We start from the raw sequence: 27218 nt of genomic DNA, 5'->3' as shown, positions 1-27218 counted from the left end.
CCCTATAGGGCACAGCAACGTTGAAGGGAAGAGAGGAAGTGTGTATTAAAATTAAAACTCAATGAACAATCAATTAAAAAAAAACAATTCAATCAATTGATTCAATCTAGCACGCATGCATACCTTAGTAAATATAAAGTTTATTTTTGGCTGTAATTTGAAAAATGGGAGTTATTGGGAAAAAAAAATGTACTTATGAAAAAATCTAAACTGCATAAGTATGCACTCCCACACACACAAAGATCTCTCTCTTATATAACACGCCACGCGGACGAAGTCGCGGGCAAAAGCTAGTACCTAAATAACGATAAAATATCTAGGTTTGTGTCTAATTATTAGGGTGATTTGGTAATAGGTCATTTTTATTGCTTAACGTCTATTATGTACCTACCTACAAACAATGTATTTAAACCATTATGTTACAATTAACAGATTCCATTAATACTGCAACCCAATCCAGTACAACCCAGTGGAAGAATGACCAGAAATGCAAAAATATTTCAAGAAACTATGGGATATCTTCTCGTCGTAGTCAACATGAGACACATTCTCTTGAAGGTTCGTATGTACCTATCCGTATCCTACTAAAGTCGAGTAAACTTCTTCTTCTCTCGTGTGGGTTGAGACAATAATTGACTGACCTCATCAACCCTAGTATCAGGGTTACTACTGAGCCGCCATAGGTCCTTGATATGCCTCATGTAACGACGACATACCTGCATACTTAATTAAGCCGCAACCAACTGCCTAACGTGCTCTCCGACGCACAGATCATCTTACTTTTGGGCCATCCGGTAACCAGACTGCAATGTCCTAGTGATCTCGCCGCTCGGCTACGATATGGGTGTCACTTTGACTACTTATGTATGTCGGTAATTAGGAAATAGTACTAATATTAAATATTAAAATGAATATTAGTACCATTTCTGATTTACGACTTGGCCGGGAAGCTAAGCAGCTGAAAACGTTCCCTGTTTTGTATGCCGAAATATCCTTTCAGTATTTGTATTCTAGATTGATATAGTTATTTACCTACTAACCTGGAAGCGGCGCGTGGTAAAGTTTCTCTGAAATAGTCAGTGCCTGTGTATTTGTGGTATAATTATTCTGTCATTTTCCTCTTATCATAACAACCACAGATATATTTTTGATTTGCTTAATGTAGTTTTTTCTAGAGTTATCTCTTATGCAAACCAACTGGCTTTTATAGGGTTTTAGCCAAGTTGCAACGATTAAGTACGTAAAACGACAGTGACAGTGATTTGAGAGATTGACATGTAACCTTATGTCAATCACATACATTTTTATCACTGACTCTGTCGCTTTTCGGATACGTTGGAAAATTGGCTCATCTCTAAGCTTACTATAATAGGTATTAATGGTTGTTTTTCTTTTTAGTAATTTATTATCATACTGAATAGTTTTTATATTTTGTCATTTGCAGGTTCTACCGAAAAGCAAAGAGGGGGTGATCGGAAAGGAGCAAAATGTTCAAGAAAACTCTTAATGATTAACTGTAATAACTGAAAATGAAGGTTTTTTCTAATGAAGGCAAGTGCCATACCGTATTAATATTATTTTGTGATTATGCATGTAATAATTAATAAACGTTTTAAAATTAAAAGTTGGATTTTAATTACAAATAGAAATAACTCCCTGAAAACTGAAAACCCATGCGGGTCAAACGAGTTTTGGCACAGCTAGTAAATAAATATTCATGTTTTTAATACAAATTAGAATAAACACTTAATTTAACACTGATTTAATTTATTTCAATATACATGGTGGCCCAAAAATTCACGTTCAAAATGAAAAATTTGATAGAGGGGCTCATTAGCTACCAGAAACACCCCCATATATGTTCAGCGATTATTTACGGTTTAGGAGATATGACCCATTTTACACCTTTTTCTTGATTTTCTATCTTACTTCAGAAATCATCATTTTGTCGCTATCCCTTTCTTAATAATTCTAATTTTTTCTTTTTAATTTCTAATTATTTTGCTTCATAACTATGCCTAAGGATGTGTATCGCTAGGTGAAAAAATAAAAACAGTCGAATGAAAGATAAAAAAGTCATTGGAAGTTGGAAGTCAAAGTGAGAATTCGTCTAAAATTGTTACAGTTGTTAAAACTTCGCCGAAGAATAATAAACACATGAGATTTTCATGAACCCTGAAAGTGTTTTTAAAAACTGCTCCATTTAATAGGCTTTTAGACACATCAAAAAAAGTACCCTTAATAGGGGCATAAAACTAGTAATTAGCCCTCAAAGATTGCAAGACAGACAGATTTTATTTTAGTATCTCATAGTATGAATCACCAACAGTGTTTGGGGATAACTTTTACCTTCATTACAATATGAATACCAAAAGTGACTGCAAGTTTTGTCTTCAGACTGTTGCTATGTCTACCCTGTTAGCGATTATGAGCGTGATTCTTTTTATTGAAAATGTGTCTTTGAGCACCTTTAACAACGTTAGAAAGAAGCAGCTACCTACATTGTATGAGAATGTAATTTTTTCCTTCAAATCTGTCTATCTTGCCATCTTTGAGGTCTAATTACTTAGTTTATTGCTTCTATTAAGGGTACTTTTTTTGGATGTGTCTAAAAGCCTATTAAATGGAGCAGTTTTTTAGAGATACCTACTGTCAGCGTCCATGCCAATCTCATGTGTTAATTATTCTTCAGCGAAGTTTTAACAACTGTGACAATTTTGGTCCAATTCTCACTTTGACTTCCAATAACTTTTTTTTTGTCTTTGATTTGACTGTTTTTATTTTTTTACCTAGCGGTATATATCTTTAGACGTAGTTGTGAAGTAAAATAAAATAATTATTAAGAAAGGGATAGCGACAAAATGATTATTTCTGAAGTAAGGTAGAAAATCTAGAAAAAGGTACAAAATAGGTCATATCTCCTAAACTATAAATAATAATAAATTATGGCTGAACATACATGGGGGTGTTTCTAGTAGCCAATGAGCCACTCTATCAAATTTTTCATTTTGAACTTGAAGTTCTGGGCCACCCTGTATAATGTATGAGCATACATACTTCTACATTCTAGACTAACCCCTGCAACAAACAAGTATTTAAAGATACATACAATTATTTTGAGATATTTCCTTATTAAAAAAGCAATTTCTATAGTTACACTATCTAAGATCATTTACTTTCACGTGGAACAAATAGGTTTCTCAACTTACGCAAAATATTTTGTTAAAATTTTTCGTGTAAGAACGAAGTAACTAATACTTACAACATCCGAGTAAGGCGAAATCGGAAGGTGAACAACGTTGTAGGTAAAGTTACAACTGTCAATGTTGTTTGCACTACGTAATAATAAAGCAGTGTCTGTACTTACAACGGAACGTTTGATTATAGTTTCGTGGAATATCTACGCAATCGTGTTTTTTTATTTTTTTTTCAAATATACACTATTAATTAAAAATTAATAAATGTGGGTCAATCCGGGCTACATTTTGCTATTATTTTCTCTTTGAAGGTTATTTCCAGGACTTATACCTAATTAGTAGGACAGTTTTTTTTAGCTCCTGAAAAGTTGATAAAATCAACTTACTGCGTTTTTCCACGAAGGGTGCGATATTACGTCCTTCGGACGCCGATATTTTTCAGTACCGTCCCTGAGCGGGATGTATTCGGAAGCCGCAACTACTAGGGGAATCGTCTTAGCCTAATTTCTATTTCTATCTAAATAATAATATATGATTATTTTGTCTATGATCCAGCCATCTACCCTACACAAAGGTCAATGACCTATAAGAGACAGGCACATAAACCCTCTATTCTAGACAGTCAGCAAGGGTCCTAATTTGCAGAGGGTCGTTTTGCAAGGGTCTGGTTTATGAAGATCATATTTTATGAAACTACCCGCTTTTGTCTCTGGAGGTTCATTAATAAATTAGAATCAAAAAGACTTCTGGAACACTCTTCAAATATTCAAATGGTCGACACGCCTTTAAGTGCGATTGGAAAGTTTCCATATGAGTTTTGATGACTTTTTATTTATATGTGATCTAACGTGGGTATAAAATTGTAAGGGGATGTTCCATGATAGAACCAACATGTAGGCGATGATAATGATGAATTAATTATGATCGTAACACATATTTAACATCAACTAAACTAGTAATTCGGTTATTTTTATTACTGTTTTCCGAAATTAATTTCAATGCAAATTATTATTATAATAATTTGTATAAAAAGTTAGTAACTATAAAGTATAAATATTATTGATTTATTTTCACACAATAAAACAGAAGAAGCTAACACGTCAACGTATCCAAATACTAATTATTATATTGAAGCAATATTCACAACTTTTAAAACAATAAACAGAAAATTAAATCGAAAAAATCTGATTTGTACGGGATTTAAACCTGCAGCTTTTGTCAAGCCGGGTCGAGCGTATTAACCATTTACACTAACGGATAGTCGTCCTGTTCATGTGAATTTTTAGTATATATAACGTCATTCTTTATCTATCAAAAGAAAAAAAAAAACTTAATAGGTAGAAAAAAGTAGAAATTGTAAAATCTTTACGTTGGAGCACTATATGCTTGTCATAAATTTTCGGTTTTTTTTTTCCTCTAATTGTATGAGTTGCTTTTCTTTGAATACCCAATAGCAGGTATTATTCTTTGGTGAAAACTTGATTGGCTATTGTACTACTTATATGTGTTATATTTATAATGTGTTATAAAAGCTGTATGTTTTCCTTAAATAAATAAAAATAAAAAATAAAAATAAAATAAAAAAAAAATATATACTGACACCAACGCAATCTATTGGAAATATGTATTAAGAATTAAAACAAAAATCCTTTAAATTCCAAACAACTTTCTGTCCAAAATCTGTGCTACAATTTTTCAAGTTAAAAAAAGCTTTCGCACATTGTACCACAATATATAAAATTATCTCGTCATAACATACAATAGAAAAATACCGAGTAGAGTAATTTATTAGGGTATTATTTGATTTTATCTTGTCCGTAATTAATATGTGATGTAATAGGTACTAACGACGCTCTTAGCCCTCAGGAGAAGGTTGTAGGAAGATAATATTATAGTATTAGACGCTGTGGTTATAATAATGTGATATTAAAGTAAGGAAATTTTATTAAATGACTTGTTAACTTTGTGTTTAATATATATATTATAATACATGCACACAACATATATTATAAACTCACGCAATATATGGGTTAAGTCACAAATTATCATAGAACAAGTTGTAGACACTTTTATTATCATAAATAGTCCATCATAAACAGCCTATATACTGCTGGGTACAGGCTTCCCCTCAATCAAACGGAGGGAGTATAGGGAATACATACTCCTCCATGGTGCTCCGCTGCAGGTTGGTGGATGCTTTCATCGTATTAACCAAAAACTTTGACAGCACAGATTTTTGTACAATTTGAGGCAAAGTCCCGCATGAGTTTAGAAAGAGAGAAAACACTTAATGTTGCCAAAACAATGAAATTTTGTCCTTAAAAATAATAATGACTCGCTTTTGACCACAATCTCACCTGATAAGTGACCATGTGGTCTGGGGTGGATCACGCTTACCTAGCAGGGCCCCGATACCGACCCCGCCGGCGTGGTCGACGATTTCCCTCATTCAGCGCTTATCGCTATCGACCCACTAGGGTCAATTAATTCTTTCAAATATTTTTCCTCTCAGACGACGCCCTGAGCCGAGGTTCGCGCCCAACTGGGCACCCGCAGGCCTGTTGTCTTAAACTTTGTACCGGGTGAGAGCCTTCAGCGCTCCCCATTTGTCCGGCCAAGTAGTTAATGCCATCTGCGGCAAATCTACAATAAGTCAAGTCAAAAAAAAAAGGTTACCTAGCAAATGCCTATTCACTCTAGCCTAGCGCGCTCTCTAGCCTGGGTGCGAATAGGAATAGAGCACAATTGATTTAAAACTACTTATAATAAATAAATAAATTATATAAATATATAAATTGATAAATATTTCAGATACTACTCTTCACTCTTTACACTTCTTATGACTAGTTAATACAAAGCTCTATAGGCACCCGTGATCGAAATCCGACCAATAAGTCAGTTACCTAACAAAATAAGTCCGTTACACGGTCTTTGGCGACATTGGAAACTAATCAGTGAACAAAGGCCTGAATGACACGAGGTCGACAGATTGACGTTCTAATACTCGATTCGATAGGCCGATGACACTCTATAATGGAAACATAATCCTCTTTACAGGCCCTACAACAATTAAAATGACAGCCATGTTGTAACTTTCGACTTTATGCCTGTACAATAGCTTTTATGAATTTTAATCCTTTTGTTCATAAATGAAAGATGTCGTAGAAGTTAACTGAGAGTTTCCGTTTTATTGTGATGGACTTTAAGGCAATAAATAAACTGGAAATTATTGTATACACAGTTCATTATATTTATTTATCTTAGACGCTAATTACAGGCTTGAAAATGTTTGCTATAGTTATCATAGCATATAAAATTATTTTTTTTTTAAATAAAATAAATTAAATTATTTTTTTTAAATTAAGTAAATTGATTTATTTATAAAAATTGATTTGTACAATTTTAGGTTTACAATTTGGGTTTACACGTGATTGCACAAATTAATTGTTAAACCCTGAGTCCCAAACTAAGCTTAAGCCTGTATCTTGGGAATCAGTGTCTTACATCAGCTAATTATGAGACAGGAAGTGTGATTGACCATTTGAACACTAAAAAGTACAAACCAGAAAAAAAAAGGAATAAAAAAACAAGATACATTAGAAATACAAAAATCATCATCATCATCAAGAAGCTCGCGTTTGACTACAATCTCAGCTGATGGTAAGTGACGATGTGGTTAAGGTTGGATTACGCTTACCTAGCAAACGCCTATTCACTCTAGCCTTAAAGACTCCCAGAATATAACGAGTTGGAAAAACAGACGACGGCAGACAGTTCAGGTCCTTTGCCGTTCGCATCAAAACGAAAGAGTCTTACACATTTTTCTTACCTGACTAATTGTAGATTTGCCACAGATGGCATTAACTACTTGGCCGGACAAACGGGGAGCGCTGAAGGCTCTGAAGGTACAACGTTTAAGACAACAGGCCTGAGGGTGCCCAGTTGGGCGCGAACCTCGGCTCAGGGCGTCGTCTAAAAGAAGAAATATTTGAAAGAATTAATCGACCCTAGTGGATCGATAGCGATAAGCGCTGATTGAGGGAAATCGTCGACCATGCCGGCGGGGTCAGTATCGGGGTCCTGAAGTGTTTGGTGTCGTGAGCTGATTGGCCGCCTCTATGGCAAGAGTAATCGGGTCGTCGGGATCATATATTCCTTCGGACGCCGATACTTTTCAGTAACTTCCCTAAGCGGGATGTATACCATACCACCGTGTGGCTGTAAGCTGTAGGTGTTCTATAGAGTTGGGACTCGGGATTATGTCCACCCGGGATTATGAGCATGGATTGTATTCATATCTGTGGGCCCGTCCTTTGTATTGGGACACGATGGGATGCGTATTGTGATCACCCGTATATCTGTCTTTGACAGATTTATTTCAATGAAACTATTGTATTATGCCGTGGTCATATTATACAAATGTTTTATATACTTACCTAAATAAGTATACCTAAAGGTTATTTACAATACAATACAAACACACTTTATTGCACCAAAATAAAAAGAAATAATTACAAAAAAGATTTCTGATTTCAAAAATACAAAACTAAGTGCATGGCAAATGGCGGCCTTATCGCTTAAGCGATTACAAAAAAATACTCTTACAATGCAATAAAATATATTGTTTTTTTTCACACAAAATACCGCATACATTGATAATTACAAAGAGATAAGAGGTACAAAAGGCAGCCTCATTGCTAAGGTAGCAATCTCCCCCAGGCAACCTTTCCAACCCGCGAAGGGAAGACCAGCCCAATACAGGCATTCATTACGCTAGCATAAAATGCATAAATCACAAAAACACCAAAAAAGCATACATAAAACAAAATAAGCGAAGGAAACAGTTTTTTTGTCATTCTCATTTATTTAAAATTCACCCCAACGTACACAAATGTCAAAATGATATGGTTTTAAAGCACGTTACAGGACATTAATGCATGGAACTGTGTCCACACAAGTAGAAACAAGCAAACAGCATTTATGTAACACACCTGCCGCGGTTGATAGCCGACGATTGCCGCTCTGTAAAAGCTATTTTCATAGTAAATAAATAAAAGTGCACCTTACCATTGGTTCTCGTTTCGAAGCAAAAAAAAAGAAATCTTCGTGCCTTCGTTCAGTTTCGATACTAGGAAAGAAACCGTATTTTAAATTACAGTTTATTTTTTCTGTCGACTGTATTTCGTCGTATTCCCCGGTCGATTTCCAAAACACGCTAATATTTTGTGTAAAGTACAAAAGCTTGTTCATGGTTTGAAAGAAAATATGTTTATGCTTATAAAAAATTGTGCTAAGACCTTCTAACGTAGAGCGTTTGGTGTTTTACCCGTACCGTATTGATTTATTGATAGTCATTTGACATACATACATACATACATAAACTCACGCCCGTAATCCCAAATGGGGTGGGCAGAGCCACAAGTAATCAAAGACAACTTGCAGCCACTGTTGATACGAAGTCCTAAGATGGATATAGTCATTTGAACTTTAGATATATGTCCTTCATTAGATAATACTTATCTACGTCTTCAGAAAAAAAATGATGTTGTTATAAAAAAACTGTCTGGTACATAATACAATAAAATAACATAACTAATACTTTATTGCAGACGCAGGAAATACAAAACAAAAGAGGCGGCCTTATTGCTAAGCAACAATTTCAACATTCAAGTATCGTCTTAATCAAGTCTTGAAAGATTCTACATTACTGTGCCATTTTATAACAAATACCTATAAATATAAAAGAAACAAAAATAAGTATTGATATTATATCCTATTCCGAAAAAAAAACATTCCTTATCCGTATTCCACAAAAAAACCCGACCACTGAACGTAATCACTAGATAATCTAGTCAATTCGAATTTCAGTAACAATTCTCTTAAAAAAGGTCCGTTGCCGTTGGTAGGATAAAAGACAATTACGCTTTGGGCCGCACACGCCACTGTTTGCTCCTGTGTCGAGACACGCTTCTTTCAATCGACATTTCCCGATACCACTCGAGACTGTTGACAATTGAACGAGGCATGTAGCTACTTAGCTAACCCACAAATAGTACTTTTTTAGACAGTCTATTTATTGGGCGATAGTTTGCTAGATTTAAAGAATGCAGTAAGTATCTATAGTTATGCTCCCAAACAACATAATAGATGTTGCTTACAGTTGTAACAATAAAATATGTCGGATATGGTAGTGTTGCGAACTCTTCGCAGATTTTATAATCAATTTATAATGTTTATTTTATATTTCTTCTTTTTTGACAACGTTTTATATCTTTGTTTTGTTTCTTGCTTACGTCTTGTTCATGTTGGTGAAAATACAATAAAAAACTCTCTCTTAAGCTAAGTATTTGTTTTTCATTTATATAGTAATACAGTCGACATTATACAGGGTGGCCCAGAAGTTCAGGTTCAAAATGAAAAATTAGATAGAGGGGCTCATTAGCTACCAGAAACACCCCCATGTATGTTCAGCAATTATTTACGGTTTAGGAGATATGACCCATTTTGTACCTTTTTCTAGATTTTCTACCTTACTTCAGAAATAATCATTTTGTCGCTATCCCTTTCTTAATAATTATTTTATTTTACTTCACAACTATGCCTAAGGCTATGTACCGCTCAATCAAAGATAAATCAAAGTCAAATCAAGTATAAAAAAAGTTATCGGAAGTATATATTAGCTACCCTCGTAGCTCACAGGTAGTTTAGATCATTTAACTAAAATTATCCAATATTCCATTTTATTCAGATCCTTTTTTAATATTTTATTTTTAAAAATAATTGCGTACACGTTACGTGTCGGTGTATCATAATATAAAAAAAAACATACAGATTACTACATTTACGACGTATCCAAATAAGGATTTCTTAACTGTATTATACATATAAGCACGATATGCTGGCTCGTGTACGCAAGGGCTGAATTGCGCACATACTTAGTTACTGAGCTATTTAGTACGAATAGCTAACATAATATATATATAACTTGTCTGTGAAAGAAACTACCACGGATTATTACCGAAGGCCGCCCATGTTTTATAAATAAATGTTTACGTGTTTTGTTTGTTTGCGATAAAGTATATTTGATCTGATTTGATTTGAAATTATATCCGAATTCAATTTAGACTTACAAGAAATTTTCTCTTATCCAATTATTTCCAAGATACACGATTCTAAATTCTTAAGGTTATATTAAATTGTTTAAAAAAAACAATAAATCAAATTTTATTAAAATAAAACCGTCACCAAAGGCACCTTAATAAGCCAAGGTTTTAAACGAAACCCTGTGAGTTTTTCCTAAAATGAAATTAGCCGAAAAAACCGGTGCCATTAAAATTACATTAGCATAAATAAGAGGAATGCTAATCTAAGGAAAATAAATCTCGGCTACGAAATAAAAATAATCCTTGCGGCCGGCCATTCAAACCCCGTGACAGATTTGCTCGCGGCCGACCTGTAGTATTCTCAAGGTTATTATACGGATAATTCCCCACACAGGACCTTGCAAGGATTCCTACATTTTCCCTATAGACGTCGCTTTAGATAGGTTTTATATCCCGTACAAATTAATTAAATACGATACAAAGAACAAAATATTCATGTTGTCGCAATATTGCGTGTCTCCTGAGGCAAAAATGTTGCCAACCTCTGCCCAACTCGTCCATCAGTTACGAGGAAGTTTAACACTCTTTTATTCTAATTAGTCCTTGGAGGGAAAACTCAGAGGGTCTCCGGGAGACAGGATAGGAAATGTTGCCTCCGCGGCCCACGGGAACCTTGTTTCACTCCGAGGGTTATCTACACCGCCAATTTGCCAACTTCAGAGTACAATTTAAACAAATGAATACACAATTTCAGTTATAAATTATGTGCATATATTAAGGCGTAATTTCGATTCGATTGTTAAACAATTTGGTTTGAGACACTCGCAAGGTTGACTTGGAGTCTGTCTTCTATTTACTTTATGATTGAACGAACTAAAGGCTTACTTCGATAAGTTTAATATCTGACAAATATTATGAAAGTTTGAACCCTCAATATTAATTCGTTGATAAACTTCAGGTCGGTAAGTACGGAAAATAAATAAACTCGCTCGCCAACTACTTTCAACTTTAGGCTCGTAGCACTAGCTAGCGAAACTGGATTAATTCGGGTTACTAACTTCCTCTGCGCCTAAAATACACCGCTCCTAAACGAGCACTACAACGGGCAGATTCGCAGACGTCGTATATTTGCAGAGGCCAGCACTCTCTCACTCCACGTACCCTCGAATTGAATTCTGGCCCTCAAATATTCCACGTGGCACAAAAATAGTGAATACGGCCGGGATCGATGGGCGTGGACGCTATGGCGTAATATCACAACAGATGTCGACGACGGTTATGTCAACTGGCCGTCCATTCACGAAACTAATAAAAGATTCAGCATTGTCGTTTGGGCAAAGAGGGTCTTTCCAGAGCATTTGCGCCGGTTCGAGCGGAGGTACCCGGGGTACGTCGCGTTTGAGGTCGGGCTGACCTTCGGCCCCATTATCGCGGGATACAGCTTTCACAACGAACACGACTCGTAATCTCGCGTTATTCACTTGTTTTTTCCAAACACACCTGGGTTTTAATACGAGTATTATGTTGCCGGGTCATAGCATACGGGCTTCTCAGAATCAAAACGCTTTTATTCCTTGCCTATATTAAATTCCACATATAATGAGTTTAAAACTGAAAATCTCCTCTGCCTTTCTTTGTTACGGCCTTCATTATGGATACGTACACATAATCATACAATATTATATTTGCCGTAACATAATATATATGTAAATAATATTTGGGGAATGTTGTATTACACATCCCACGCCTATATTATTATAACAATACATAGCCAAAGGGTTAAAGGCATGTAAGCCACTGTAAGCACGTCCCGCAGAATCCATCGAAATATTCGTAAAAAGATAGTCTTACAAAAAAGGAATGTCCGTATAAATAATCCTATGATACGTACCCTTTCTCTCGGACCTTTATTTATACAAAACACAATTCAAACAGGTAAAATAAGTCCATAAGTCACCCAGAAACCGATTAGCATATAAAAACACAACTCACAGTCACGTAGAGAGAAAAAATCCAAGAAATATGAGATCGGAAAGTTACAGAATAAAGTATATATCAAACAGCAATTGCCAATTCGGGGATAGAAAGGTTCGCCCTATAAAGTACGTGAGGCGGTCAAAAACAAACTTGTGCAATAAATATCCCGATCGGATAAGAGAAAGGTACGCACTCAGCCATTTTATATTCAATAAAAAATAAGATAAACTAAATTGTCTTACGATATGGTCGCGCTGTTTATGGAACGTAAACTTTTTAATAAAAATGAAATGCTGTGTTAAACACAGCACTCATGTAGTAAATATTCAAACAATAACTTATTACATTGTATTATAATTGGTAAATGTTCACGCATTCTCCGGCGTAGATGATGTGTCAAGCTAGCTTAACACGATACTTCAAAATACAAACAAGTAACTAATTCCTTGTGTACTAACTTAAAGTAATCGTCCACACTATTGTACTGCAAATGCCATAATCATCATCATCATCTCCCTAGCATTTAAGTTTTTCAAGGGGTCCGCTTACCAAACCTAAAGATTTGACAGGTCCGGTTTTTAACAGAAGCGACTGCCTATCTGACCTTCCAACCCACGATGGGAAAACCAGCCCAATACAGGTTACGTCACATACCTCTGAAAATGCATTTCTCGGGAATGTGGGTTTCCTCACGATGTTTTCCTTCACCGCTGAACAAGTGGTAATCATTTATAATCCAAACATGAATTCGAAAACAAATTCGACATTAATTGGTTCAGGCCTGTGCCGGATTCCAACCTGCGCGGCCTTAAAATGAGAGGTAAGCGTTCTACCAACAGAGCTACCACGGCTCACGTACTGCTATTGTACTACAAACAATTAGCTATAATGTTATTTGACTTTAATATCACAATATCTATTCCGGCATTTGCGTGTCTGTCCATACGAATTACCAAACAGCAAGACCGACCATGTGTACCATTTGGACATCCTGTATCCCCTACAAATAAAAAAAACAATATTCATTTTTAAACAAATATTAGTTCACCTTATCGCTTTACACAAATTATAACTTTTAAATCCTTTTTCTTCTTGCAAAATACACAATTTACCGAAGTAATGAATCAAAAAAAGGAAGGGAACAAACTTTCGAACTCTTTATCGTCTTAGATATAACAAACCGTTCGGGCGAGACATTACATTGTTCGCATCCTTATCAAATGCCCGCGAACCCCTTCCATCCGACCTAATATTACACAACATAATCGAAAAATAAATTTCCCGTTACTGTTCCTAAAGTTTTTATTCCCCGGATAAGGGTCAGGTTTCGTACAGATTAAAAGACATTATTTACCCGTGTACGCATACAACCAAGCGTCTAACTTTTATATTTCTGACATGGGATTGAAAGCGAGCCCTATGGACATGTGTTCTGGTGGTTACAGCGGGTTTATATGCTTGGCTTGGTGATGTAGGCCAATATAATCTAATTAATTAAGACATCACATAAAATGGTATGTTACGCCGATGAGCACTCGCCGTGACTTTCGCCGCGGGGAATGTAAACACACTTACAGGATTACTTGGAGACTTGAAAGCGCCAATGGCTTATGTTTCAATGCGAATTGTCTCACTAATTAAGTAATGCTAAATTACGTACGAGAATTTCCCATATAAATTAACACGTTTCGCGTTCAACTTACCGAAATGCCATAGCTACGTCGACGGCAACGTCGCCAAACAATTTACATCGAAATGACTTAAGTTGCCAAGGCATCGCCAAGTTAAGTAGGCGTCGCCAAGTGAGTTGCCATATTTATTTTAATATGAATTGCTTGGCGACCGTCGCCGGCGACGTTTCGGTGAGTTATGGCCCTTATCGCAGCGCCAACTTTTGTTTATTCTAGAGGTACATTGAGATTAATTAATGTTTATTTTACATTGTATTCTCCCATTATTGTATTATCTAATCCCATACATGTTACCTTGGTTAATTCAGCAAATACACGTTCTATTGTTTAATCTTTTCCTGAAACAAAGGGTGGCAAAACTCAGCCGCTGTATTAAAATCAGTTGCGAACTAGCATTAAATGGGTAGGAAAAGATGTGAAAATTTAATAGGACATGAAATTACGGATTAGGGGAACAAAGCTGTGTGTTTAACAATAGTTCCGCCTCACGTATACACGTGCGGAACCCTAAAAACCCAATGAAAGTCAATTTCCTTTTGGAAATGATGTCCGACGTCTTGTTCCGACCGGCATTAGGAGAGACTGACATTTGGAATGGAGAGAATAAATACCCCTGCACGCGTCCCGGCTAGCGGTTTGATTAAACGCCATACATACATACATACATAAACAGCCTATATACGTCCCACTACTAAGCACAGGCCTCCCCTCAATCAACCGGAGGGGGTATGGAGCATACTCCACCACGCTGCTCCACTGTGGGTTGGTGGAGGTGTTTTTACGGCTAATAGCCGGGACCAACGGCTTAACGTGCCCTCCGAAGCACGGAATAATCTTACTTTTTCGGACAATCAGGTGATTCATGCCTGAAAAGTCCTTACCAAACAAAGGACAGTCTCACAACGTGATTTCGACAATGTCCCCATCGGGAATCGAACCCGGCCCTCCAGATCGTGAGCCTAACGCTCTAACCACTAGACCATTGAGGCTGTTGTTGATTAAATGCCAGTCGATGTTAATTTTTTTTTACTAATTGTACCCTGCGACGACATCCAGCAGACCTAACATTCGCAACGTGATAAAATTGTCGACCAATTCAATAAATTTTGTCGAAATCGTGATTTTGTTCATATTTTGACAGAACGACATGACTTATTTGGGTTCACATATTAGTACCAATCGACAAATAGACGTAATTATATCGTCCAATCGATAAAATGTCCGTGACAAAATTTTATCACGTTGCGCATGTTATCCCTACTGGCTAAGATCCTCAAAAACAATATAGATGGCGCTGTAAAGATTTTCCCTCTTTTAACCTTCTAATTTCATGGATAACAGACATGCATCTTTTATCTATGTTTTTGGGTATAAATGATGACATTCTTTATTACACCCAGACACAATTGCATGTTCCATCCATTATTATTCTGATCAAAATAAAGAGATCCAATCAAAAACATAAATGTAAAATGACAGCCAAGTCCAATACAATGATAAATGCCTTGGTTGTTGACTTCAACGACATATGAAGTGAGATCTAAATGGGTGCCAAGTTCAATGGTCAGTCCTGAATTTATTTATAAGTAATAGTATAACATAAAATATCTTGTTATAACATAAGATAATGTATTGTAGCCTAAGCTCTGTCTTGGCTAGTTTTCATATATGAATTATAGCCTTCGCAAGTTCTAAACCTACAAGTATTTGTCGGTTCTTATTTTATAATTCCGAAAATTCGGATTGTTGGTAGAAACTAACGATCGAACATAATAATTCGTTGGTAGGTTTATAAAAACTAGCCAAGACAGAGCTTAAGCTACAATACATTATCTTATGTTATAACAAGATATTTTATGTTATACTATTACTTATAAATTACACCCAGACACAATTGCATGTTCCATCCATTATTATTCTGATCAAAATAAAGAGATGTAATAAAGGTAGGAACATTATTCTTTACATAATGTGATCCAGATATCAAGTAACAATTATTATTATAAATGCTTCTGATTTTTACATTATATTGTACTTATTATATAAATTTATGAATAATTATGTACTCGAGTAGTGAGAAAATAGGTAATTATCACGTTCAATCTCGACAGCGCCATCTATATAATTTTACAGGAATGTAGCTTGGACCACTGCCCTATTTTTCCCAAAAAAAGTAGCATGGAAAATGCTGCACCGACAAGAGCGTGGCTCTTAAATTGATGATGATGAGCTTCGAAAGTCCGTCATTATCGCGATAAGTAGTCTGTCACTGGAATCTATCTATCTATCTCTGTGTAAATTTTCATCTACACACCGGTTTAGCAATTTAAAGGATGAAAAGCGGAAAGAATAATTTTCGCATTTATACAGAGTGTTAGTGACATCGTAACGAATACTGAGGACGATGATTCAGACCATGATTCTGAGTTAATATCAAGTGGAATTTTCCATCGCAAAATTCATGTTTTTTTTTGATGTTTTTTGTTTTTGGGGCGGAAGGCAAGAGGGAAACCACTGCCCTATTTTTCCCTAAGAAAGTAGCATTGAAAATGCTGCACCGACAAGAGCGTGGCCCTTAAATTGATGATGATGATGAAATTATTTTCAATTATATACTTTTGCGATGAAAACTTCCAGTTTATATTAATTCTGAATAATCAGCTGAATCATCCCTCTTAGTATCCGTTATGATGTCACTTACACCCCGTACAAGTACATATGGTACAAGTAGGTATGGGTGTTAGTGACACCGTAACGAATATTTAGGGGAATGATTCAGACGATGATTCTGAGTTGATATCAAGTGGAATTTCCTGACAAAAAAAAATCATGAAAATGTTTGTGTTTATTTTAAATTATTTTCCGTTTTTTTAATACTTTTGCGACGGAGAATTCCACTTGATATCAACTCAGAATCATGGTCTGAATCATCCCTCAAAGTTTTCGTTACGATATCACTAACACCCGGTATATTAAGACGGCACTATGGATGTAGTTACGCAGATTGTTATTGTTCTCTCATTTGTCCGCTATCTCACAGGATAAGTTGTGATACGGTCTAAACTAGAACGCGATTACCTAGAAAACGCATGAGCAAAGTTCCTTAGCCTGAACATAAATGTTGAAAAGACAAGTAGGTAATACCGTCGTCAAGCATCGGTTATATTTGTATTATAGAACCACAATAAAAAATAATTTCCGGAACAATTTCCCTTGAGAAATTGGTAATAGTAATTCGCCGTCGAAACAGAATCCTTAAAGGACAGCACAGAATATTAATAATGCTAACTATTTTATTTTCTCTGCCTACTTTAAAAATCTGATTTATAGGCTTTGTTTTTAACACCCAAAAAATCGCTCTAAAATATTCCTTCCTAATTAACACTTTGTTGGCAGCAATCACAAAATTTCCTTACCCAAAATAATGTCCCAAAGCAGCCACTATTCATAAAAATATGACAACTTCATCCTTTCCTGCAATCTCACCGGAATTTCAGGGTAAAAACGTCAGCTCGGCAGTCCCCGAGGATTATAATGGAAAAAAATGGCAACACCGTTGACGTTATTAAAAAATAAAAATACTGTGACGTGAATGCGATGGTATAGTGTGGTGTGTGACGTCGTAGTGAGTGTGTGTGACGTCATAATGTAGGTAGAGTCAGTGACAATGTGGACAGTTAAGTGGATTCGGTTGCTGGTGATGTTGGCGGCGTGTGGTGCGCAGGAGGGGGAGTGGAGTGAAGATGCTGAAGACCTGGGTAAGTTTATTACTTTTATGAATAATAATATATTATTATTATTAATAATAATAATAATATAAGTAACAAAAAATCTTAGTGTAAATACTATCACGCAAGCCGTCATTTACGTTACAGGTACTTAATTATGTTAGTTTGAATAATTTAACAACTACTTTGTGGTGCTTACTTCTTTCAATCAGGCAGATTGTTTAATAGAGTATGAACTCTATTGCTCCACTGCTATTTGGTGGTCAATTTCACCAACCGATAAACACCACCACCGGTTTTACCACGATGATTTTCTGAAGAAAATCATCTTCAAAAAAGTAGCCCGCATCAAATATCAAACCAAATCAAATCAAATATCAAAAAAGTAGCCCGTTAACCACGCTGTGACAACTATTATTAATCATAATATTAATGAAAGTCGAGTATAATGTTTGTACAAATATTGTTGAAGTTTACCTTTTTCATTGGTAAGGTTTTTCGTACAAATAAGATTTTTATAAATCCATTTATGTTCCATGTTTGTTAAAATATTGATATATAACTTTGTTGACGGAAGGAAAAGCGTTATTTTTGTTCGCTTATCAATAAGCAATAATTCATCGTCATTAATTTGAGAGCCACGCTCTTGTCGGTGTAGCATTCTCGATGCTACTTTTCCAGAGAAAAATAGGGCAGTGGTTTCCCTCTTGCCTTCCGCCCCGCAGTACTCTCTCTGGCGCGAGTTTAATGGTGATTACTGTTTTAAAGCTGTACTAAGACTCCTGTTCTCCGCCTCTGAATAGTACTTACTGACAGTAACTGCTGCCCTCTGACAGGTACCAGGTTACAGTCCTTGTGACTTGCCTGCATTGCCGTACCGATGGCGGTGAGGTTTTCACCCGTATCCCAGAGCAAGGGTTTTAAGTTATACCCCGTAGGTCTGGGTCCTATCCGAACTCAGCCACGATCTCACTCCGGCCTACTGAAGTAAGAGGCGCCCACCCCCTCGGCAAGGACGCGCCGAACCGAAATTGCCCCAGTGGAGGACAGAGAAGATGACTCTGTGCCCTCTGGGCCGGCTTAGGTCTTGTATGAAACCAAAACTAAAGGCAGTAATTAAATATAAATTCTTAATTAATTTAATTACAACTATAAGGTAACAAACAGGCCCAGGCCCAAGGCGGTAACTTAGACACATTAATTTAAATTATGATAAATATTTACAGTAGGTACTAAACTTATCAAATATCCTTTATTATCATTGTAATAATTTATTAACACATAATAAATCCTCCATGTAATCAGGATATCTTTCTCTTTCCTACCATTGATAGTGTTACATCGCTATGTGCCTTTGCATGTGTAATCTCACTATACGCCAAACTAACGTATGATATCTGGAAGACATAATATGTTCTAGTGATATTCGCCTTATGTTTCGACTCTATTGTTGTAGGTATGTATCTGTGTGTATTTATAGAATAAATATTCTATTATTAATTAAACTGTTAGCTCGAACTTTATAGATGGCGATACGGCTCACCACTTATCACGTTGATCTAACAGAAGCCCGATGAGTCGTGGGTGTTTAATTCATTTTGCGATGGATGTGCCTCTGACTACCTCATTAGGAACATACTCGTGAGTTTATGTATTGTTGTTATGTTATCAACTGGAATGTTATCCGAAGAAATATGTGCCTGATGATGTGATCTGTCTTATAAACTTACCATGATGATTTCACACCAGTCAGATGTCTAATAGACATAAGATAGCAACGTTGTGTTTTACAACTTCGAAAACACCCTGAGTCCAGTTCTCATATTTATGAACGCTCACAAGCATGTTGCCCTTTTTTAAACGAGTAAGAGTCCTCAGTACTCAGTTCTCCCCAATTTCCCAACCAAGCATAAATGCCGCCAGGGTCTTTGCAGAAAAACAATAGTCAATACAAACCAGTAATCGTATTTAGTACACGTGCAAATGTAATAAATGTCACAACTGTTCCCAAAACACATAATTTTATTACATCAGTACACCTCGAGCGAAGCGGGAGAATGAAACAAAATCGAACAAACTCAAGTGGGAATCGAGCTCAACCCATTAAACGCGATTGCTTGTCGAAAATGAAAATGGGAGAATATATTTTCGTTTGTTCAGAGGTTATTCCGTGTTTTTTGTCTGATTCCATGCAATCCATCGGGAGCTGCGTTCACACACAACAAATTGCTCACTTTTGATCGTACATCGAATGTGTGTTTTAAACCAGTTGTATACAAAAAAAATATTCACCAGACCGGGAATTCGCTTGCAAAAACAAACATCTGTCTAACTATAAGCTAGCTTCTAGCTTTTATCCGCATTTTATCCAATACTTTTTTTGTTTTGACTGGCAATACCACAACCGTTTACTGTGTTAAAAATAAACGTCGAAGCCAACAATTTATTTACATCAGTCCCTTAGAGTATAGTTAACAATCAAAAGCAATGAATAACAAGTTCAGTTATTATTACAAGTAAATGCGATTACCCAGGAAATCGAGTAGCGCCTTAGATACGTCTACTGGAAATGGCAGACTTGCTCAAGTTCGATTTCTCGTTTGGATGGCTACGAAAGGAGCAAAAAGAGCGGCCCAATTAAAAAGTGTTCATGCATGGGCGGCTCTATTCGGCTCCAATTTTATTGGAACGATTAATTTTATTGCAAAAATTTCTGGACAGCGGAACGAATGGAAACGAGAGTTGGCCGACGTGGCTTCACCGACCTTTTGTGGTCGCGGGATGGATGGGTTTGTTCAGGACCGGATCTAATCAAAGAGTGAAAACCAGAAAGCTTTGGTTATAAGCGTGATGAATGAACAGCTGAAATTTTAATATAATTGGAACGTTGATGGGTTTCTCAATACGTACCTGAAAACATAAATGATACGACGGTAATAAATAACGACCCGCGGGCATTGGATAAAATATATTGGGTTACCTATTTCGGCTTGTTTCTTTATTTTCGTCCCCATACGTATGCTTAGTCAGCTTTTCTGGTCTATTGATTCAGTGGGGCGTTCGGCGAAAGTTTTTTCTATTCGTAGCGCAAAATGACTATGACTTCAGGGCGCTCGAGGTCATTAAGAATCACTTTTATCGTTCTGACATTTTGTTAGGTTAGGTTAACGAGGTAAAGTACTTCTCTAGACATTACAAGCGATAACGAAAGCCGTAAGAGGCCATTATGCTTCCACCTCCAACATTATAATACATTTTCTTCGCCAACTAATGTATTAACAACATAATAATTATATTTCTTACGTCAAAACGCTTAGTACTAAGCGTGTTAATGAAGTATAAATTTCGTTATTTTAATTCATTTTATACGTTTTAAACGTGGGTAGTATCATAAAGATTAGAGATTTGTGGTGTTAAGTTTTAAATAGTTTCAAGCATGGTTTCGGGCGATAAGAAAAACATCCCAAGCAAGCAGGTAATAAAAGGTCCTTAATTTGAAGGACTAAGCAATAAACAGGTGCACATTACCTGACTGAAAGCAAAATTAAGTACTACTTTCATCTCCAAAATGTCACGCTACATCATTCGAATTTTTCCACGGAACTTGATTTTTACAAAGCTATAATTTACGTATAGATATATAGGTTCAGTAAAATTACTCTGAACCGGCGTGCGTGTATGGAACGATTAATGAATGTGGAGGAACCAAGGAAAGTGTGTCAGGATCAATGCAAATGGAATTCCATAGTCTCTGCTTACCTCGGTGGGAAATAGGCGTGAGTTTATGTATGTATGTATAATATAGATGAGAAAAGATTACATCAATTTAAAAAAGTAACTGTTTGTGTATCTGTTAAACAAATCTCGTGGTTAAGGGTATAGGGACTCTAGTTTAGTTCCTATCCGTTACCTAGATGGCGTACATATAGCGGATTCAGTGTAAAACGTAAATTTTATTTTATTTTATTTTTAAATTTTAAATAAATGAGTCTTTTTCTCATTTATCATTATTTCTGAAGATTCATTTTATTTGTGCCACAAGAGCTAAAATAATAATGTGTTTTCTTTATATTATTGATAAAACATATATTTCCATACAAAAATGTTTACTAAATGTCTGTATTTTATGTTTCAAATAACGTATAATAATCCTTTAAGAAACTTTTTTTATAAATAATTTCTAATAATAAGTAATAAAAAGAACATTTAAATAGTAAGTTGTCAATAGCTTCAAACCCAGGGTATACTTGAAGAATAGAAAGATACTATTTTTTATTGTTTGTACCTACAAACAACCTTCTAGACCTTCTCTAGACTTTCAAGTAAGCAGTAGCAAAAAATTCCAAAAAACCCCCGACCAAAAAAGTACTCAATGATTATGACAAAAGGTTAAAAATGCTAAACTCTATAAAAAGCAAAAATAATTATGCTTGTAAGCAAACTGAGCGTGTAACATTCTTATCACACTTAACAAACGACCTGATGACCTTGAAGACCTGAACCGATTTCCACCAAACATAGCTAAGAACACTTTCGACTGATATACCTTTCAAACAAAAAAAAAACCGCATTAAAATCGGATCATCCGTTTGGGAGCTACGATGCCACAGACAGACACATACACATTTTTAAACCCCGTCGTTTTTGTGTCGGGGGTTAAAAAGGTGTAGAGCTCATTTAGCTTAGTTTATCTATGACGAAAAATATATTTCGTATACGGAATGGTGTGCCTACACTCACGCCATCTATTGTCGCCGAAAATTATACATATAGCGAGCATCCCAACACCCTTAATGAGATCACGCAGTATTACCCGCGACACGTTGCGGCGCCAGAACACGGGTCATTTATACACTTTCAATCACTCAAGTCCATAATGACAGGACCGTAGAGTTGATCCGTAACACAGGCATTCCGTCTAGTATGGACACCAGTCTCTCTCACAATAGAGACATGTTCACTATGAGTAGTACTATGTTAAGTTTTACTGTAATTGTGAGTGAGAAATAAACTTTTTATTATTATTATTATTATGTTTGTCATTTCCATATCTCGGGACTATGGAGTCCCGGACTTTGGAAAGCGTGCGTGGGGCCGAAGCCAACACGTTAAACTATAGTTTATCTCCTCTTTCGGAGGGTATTTACCAGAGACACGGGTCACAGACCAAGTGCTACTGGAAGGAGTTATTATTTTTATATACTAAAATTTCAATATTTGATGTGTTCTGTGAACATTCTGTGTTGTTTCTAACATGATAGAGTATTACAAATAAAAGAGAAGGTGCAGGTCGTGTCGTATCAGGAGGTGAACGATTTGACGGAGAGAAGAGAGGAATGGCGATTACTCCACCGACAAGAGCGCGGCTCTAAAATAATGAGAGAGAGAGAGAGAGAATTAGGATGGGCTGATTACTTATTTTTAGTTGTTATTCTTACGACACAGTACGCATGGTTTGAATTATCCCTCAAAGTTTTCGTTACGATGTCATTAACATCCTGTAAGTACATCACAATAAAATAAAGGCCAATTACAAGCTACCACCTGTAAAGTCCAAATTACCTTTCACACCCAATACATTACACCACATCGAACCGAAGACTTCGTATTAAAAGTGTCTGCAAGTTATCTTATGATTACATGTGGCTTTGTTTACTCCTTTAGATTTGAAGGTGAAGATAGATCAAAATTCCGTATTTCAATATCTCACCTAATACTGGTAACAAACTGGTAAAAGTCTATGTTGGGGAAATCCATCCCGTTCTATGGCACTAACAACATGTGACGTCATGAATTCCTGTTGCCATTTCTTACTAGCTCCCAGATGTGTGTTTAATTGTCTGTGATTGTTTAATTTTTCAACAAAATTTGATTATCTTATTTTAGAACTATAATAAATAACATTTATCAATTACCGTATCTTCGATGACTTCGATGAAAGTTATTGCTATGGAAGCAAAACATGTAGTGCTGTCAAGCAAGTCAAACTTAACCTAATTTGTCGTTACACAGAACTTGATATCGTAGACTGCCTCGCCTTAAGATCAACAACCCGCCTCAGTGTTCTTCAATACATTTATAGTGACACTGAAGATAACGCATTTTCATTTTTAGGAAAATAATAATGAATAAAGTATTTTTTAATTTTATAATTTAGTAACTTATTTTTGTAAACTTAACAATATAAAATTAATTTAATCAGAATAGTCGTTATCGCGGGACCCAGGGAAATAAGGATTTATTTTTGTTTATAAATTATATACGTATAGACAAAACAAAGAAAAGGCTTATCTCTTAATTGTCCTACAAAATGAAGCGAATACTTACACGTGCGTAGATTGGCCGCCTGTCGTAATGAGTTTCACGAGGGTTCTCTAGCTCAGCAGATCAAAGGCAATATATCTCCAAAGTAATTTGATTACGGAAACCAATAATTACCAAATACAAGGAATCACTCATTAATATCAATGTACTCGTGACACGACGCTCTACTGCGAAATTGTGACAAGCAGTAGGTCAGGCAAGCTCGCGACGTGTCTCCACAATAATTTTATTAATATTACCCCCGGAAGGCTGTCACGCGCGAAACCGCCCTCGTATATCTTCAGAGTCGGGAAAAAATATGATATATTGAGAGAACGAGAGACGTAAGAGCTTTTCTTAGCTTCCCTTCGCAGTTTAGCGTCTTTTTAGTGTCGTCAAACCTCCCTCTTATGTCAGGACGAGGTAAGTGAAATGGTTTTACAGAAAAGATTGTATGGTCCACTATTGTTTGAAATTCTAAATATAAGACTATGCGTCAATAGGCGTCAATTGGAGATGTCATTAGAAAAGGTTTAGTACGATCTACTCTGAACATGCGTGCGTGTATGAAGCGATTGATGAATGTGAAGGAAGCAAGAGAAGTGTGTCAGGATCGAAGCAAATAGAATTCTATAGTCTCTGTTTACCCCAGTGGGAAATAGCCGTGAGTTTATATATGTATGTATTTATAACTATGCGTTTCTTTAAAATAAGTATTGTCTGTGTCCTTTTTCTGTCATAACAAAAGTAAGGTATGACACGGTACCTATGATATTAAATTATGAAAAAGGGGCGTGACACTAGGACCCTTACCTTTCTTAGAGATATATTTCCTGCTTACGTCTACCTAAGCAACAAAATACTCGAATTCTAAAAATACAACGAAGAATATTCTTATACAAATACCGGTCAAAATATCTCTTGAAGTTGGCAAAATTTGGGATTGATCAAAGGACGAAAGAATGGAGGTGGTTGTTGCGGGCACGAGGGACTTCGATAGCTCATTCCGAACCCTTCCTGACACGTGACGGATACTTGCGACTACCCACGATATTTCCATGTAATATTCAGAGCGATTCGCCGGAATATCTTACGTGATATTATGTTAAACTGCGGCGCTGTCACGGTATCGATTTTATTGTGCAAAATCTTTGCGAATTCTCACATTGAGCCCAGACGTGCTTATTGTACAATTGTACTCGTTTTATGGAAAAGAAAATAGATAGGGATTAAATGAGCTCTGAATATGTTATCACGTACAATATATCTACTAATGAATGTCAATAATTCAATAATAGTAGGTTACATGCGGTATAAATGGAAAGATAGTATGCCTCGGCCCCGGAGGCGTATCGCAAACAGTCCCCCCAGCGAGGTTTGGTCACGCGCCTGCTTTCATTACGATTTGATTGCTCGCTTTTTTGGTCGCCGGTACACAATACACATTAGGCGGGTCGCACAACGACGCCGACACGTATGACCCACGAATATTGCATGTCGTGACACACCGCCACCACTCACGAGCCACGTTCGGCACCGCTGTAATGAGTGGCGCGATTCTTTAGTGCCCTCCAACACGACACATCTCTGCGGCTCCACTATAACCGCCCATTACACGAGCGAACCGCCAATCTAATATAATTTATATTTCCGATACATTATGCGTGACATTCACCGACGAAACTCGAGGCTTTGTCAGAACAGCTTTATTGTGGAATTATTCTGACTCAAACGCGGCGGTGACATCGAAATAAAGGGGCGGGACCGATTTGGAATTTCATTTCTCTGCTCTTATCTTAATGCGAGTTGGCGCTGTGTCGTGCTACGTGGGATTTCAGCTTTCTTTTTTATTTTCATCGAGGCGTTTGCAGCGCACTGTTGTTTGTTTATGTCGCTCGTGCATTACTATCACAATTTTCACGATTCAAATTTGCATTTTGCTCACGAAATTTACAAACATTATCATAACACGTCACAAAATCTAAGAGCTTATGAATTTTCATTATATGAGAATAGCCGGCATAAATAAAAACATGGTTAAATTGGATGTGTGAAAATGTGTTTTGTGGACGATGAGACTTTTAGCTGACAAGCGAAAAAGACCAATTAGCTACAATAACAGGGTTTTTCGCAGTCGTAAAACGGAGTATGTTTTATTATACAACTAAGTTTCATAATAAAATCTAAGTTGCGTAATTATGTGAGCGAATGTTTAACGGTTTAATTTATCTTTTTTAACTACGTAGAGGAGTAGAGAGCCTATGTCGCAGAATTTAGTGGAAATTGGCCGCATGTACAGCCAACAGGGTTGGAGACCAAATTGATACGTGCCGACCGAGGTACGGGAGTAATCCGTCTTTATTACGGGTAGTCTTCACAGCGAGTAAATTGAAAATTCCTCCTAAGTATGACTGATGTTGCACATTACTTGGCCCCAACACGGTGACAGTTTTTTTCCTTAAAGAAAAGAGGATTATTTCATGCGCAGCGAAAACGGTTTTAATATTACGTCTATTTATATTCATGGGCTTTTGTCGGGGAAAAGAAAGCTAGGAGTCATAACGGTGTAAATACAGAAAACAGAGATATTCACTTAGTCATTCCTGTTCTCGATTATGCGGAGTGGAGGGTTGCTCGAAGACTTGTAGCTTTTGAGGGTAGCGTGCCCCGTCTGGGTTTTGCTGAATAAAATTAAATTCCTCCGTTGCACCGCTCGTCGGAATGTGTTTATTTCTTGCCGTTGCAATAGTAATTGCGAATGCAAGGAGCATATGAAGAATGGAACTCATAGTTTCTTTGCAAAGTTTTATAGCTACATTGTAACGTAGCGTTTAAGGCTATTGTAGATGGCTGTGCAAATGCAAGTTTAGAAATTAACTTACCTTAATTTATATCTGCTCTAGTACCTTAAGCATTGTTGTCTATAAAGTAACTATAAGATTTTCTCGTGGAAAATTTTACAGTCGTTTCAGAAAATAATGTCTTTAGAAATTTTTCCTTTATCAAACTGAGACGTATTATGATGCCACATTATGTTAAGAATTTTACTGGTTGAAATGTAGTACTCGTAGAAACAATCTATGTATATTTGACATATTTTTATTAGATGCGATTTTAAATTCAAATATTCTTTATTAAGTATACATGAATTCACGCCGATTTCCCACGGTGGTACGCAGAGACTTAGAAATTCCATTTGCAAACATATTACTTACACTG

At 36.3% G+C, this 27218-nt stretch overlaps 1 protein-coding gene across 1 annotated transcript in view; it reads left to right on the top strand.

Annotated features, from left to right (window-relative positions):
- The window catches only part of LOC126374782 (hemicentin-1-like), a 113670-nt gene that overhangs the window by 7691 nt on the left and 78761 nt on the right, over positions 1-27218 (top strand). The window contains exon 2 of the mRNA XM_050021495.1: positions 17466-17726. Coding sequence (XP_049877452.1) covers positions 17636-17726 — 91 coding nt within the window. The 5' untranslated portion in view covers positions 17466-17635. The remainder of the gene's footprint in view (positions 1-17465; positions 17727-27218) is intronic.

The sequence above is a fragment of the Pectinophora gossypiella genome, chromosome 18 (assembly GCF_024362695.1).
Source record: "Pectinophora gossypiella chromosome 18, ilPecGoss1.1, whole genome shotgun sequence".
NCBI classification, from domain to species: Eukaryota; Metazoa; Arthropoda; class Insecta; order Lepidoptera; family Gelechiidae; genus Pectinophora; species Pectinophora gossypiella.
Note: the sequence above shows the minus strand (reverse complement) of the source record. Positions and strands in the feature narration are given on the sequence as shown.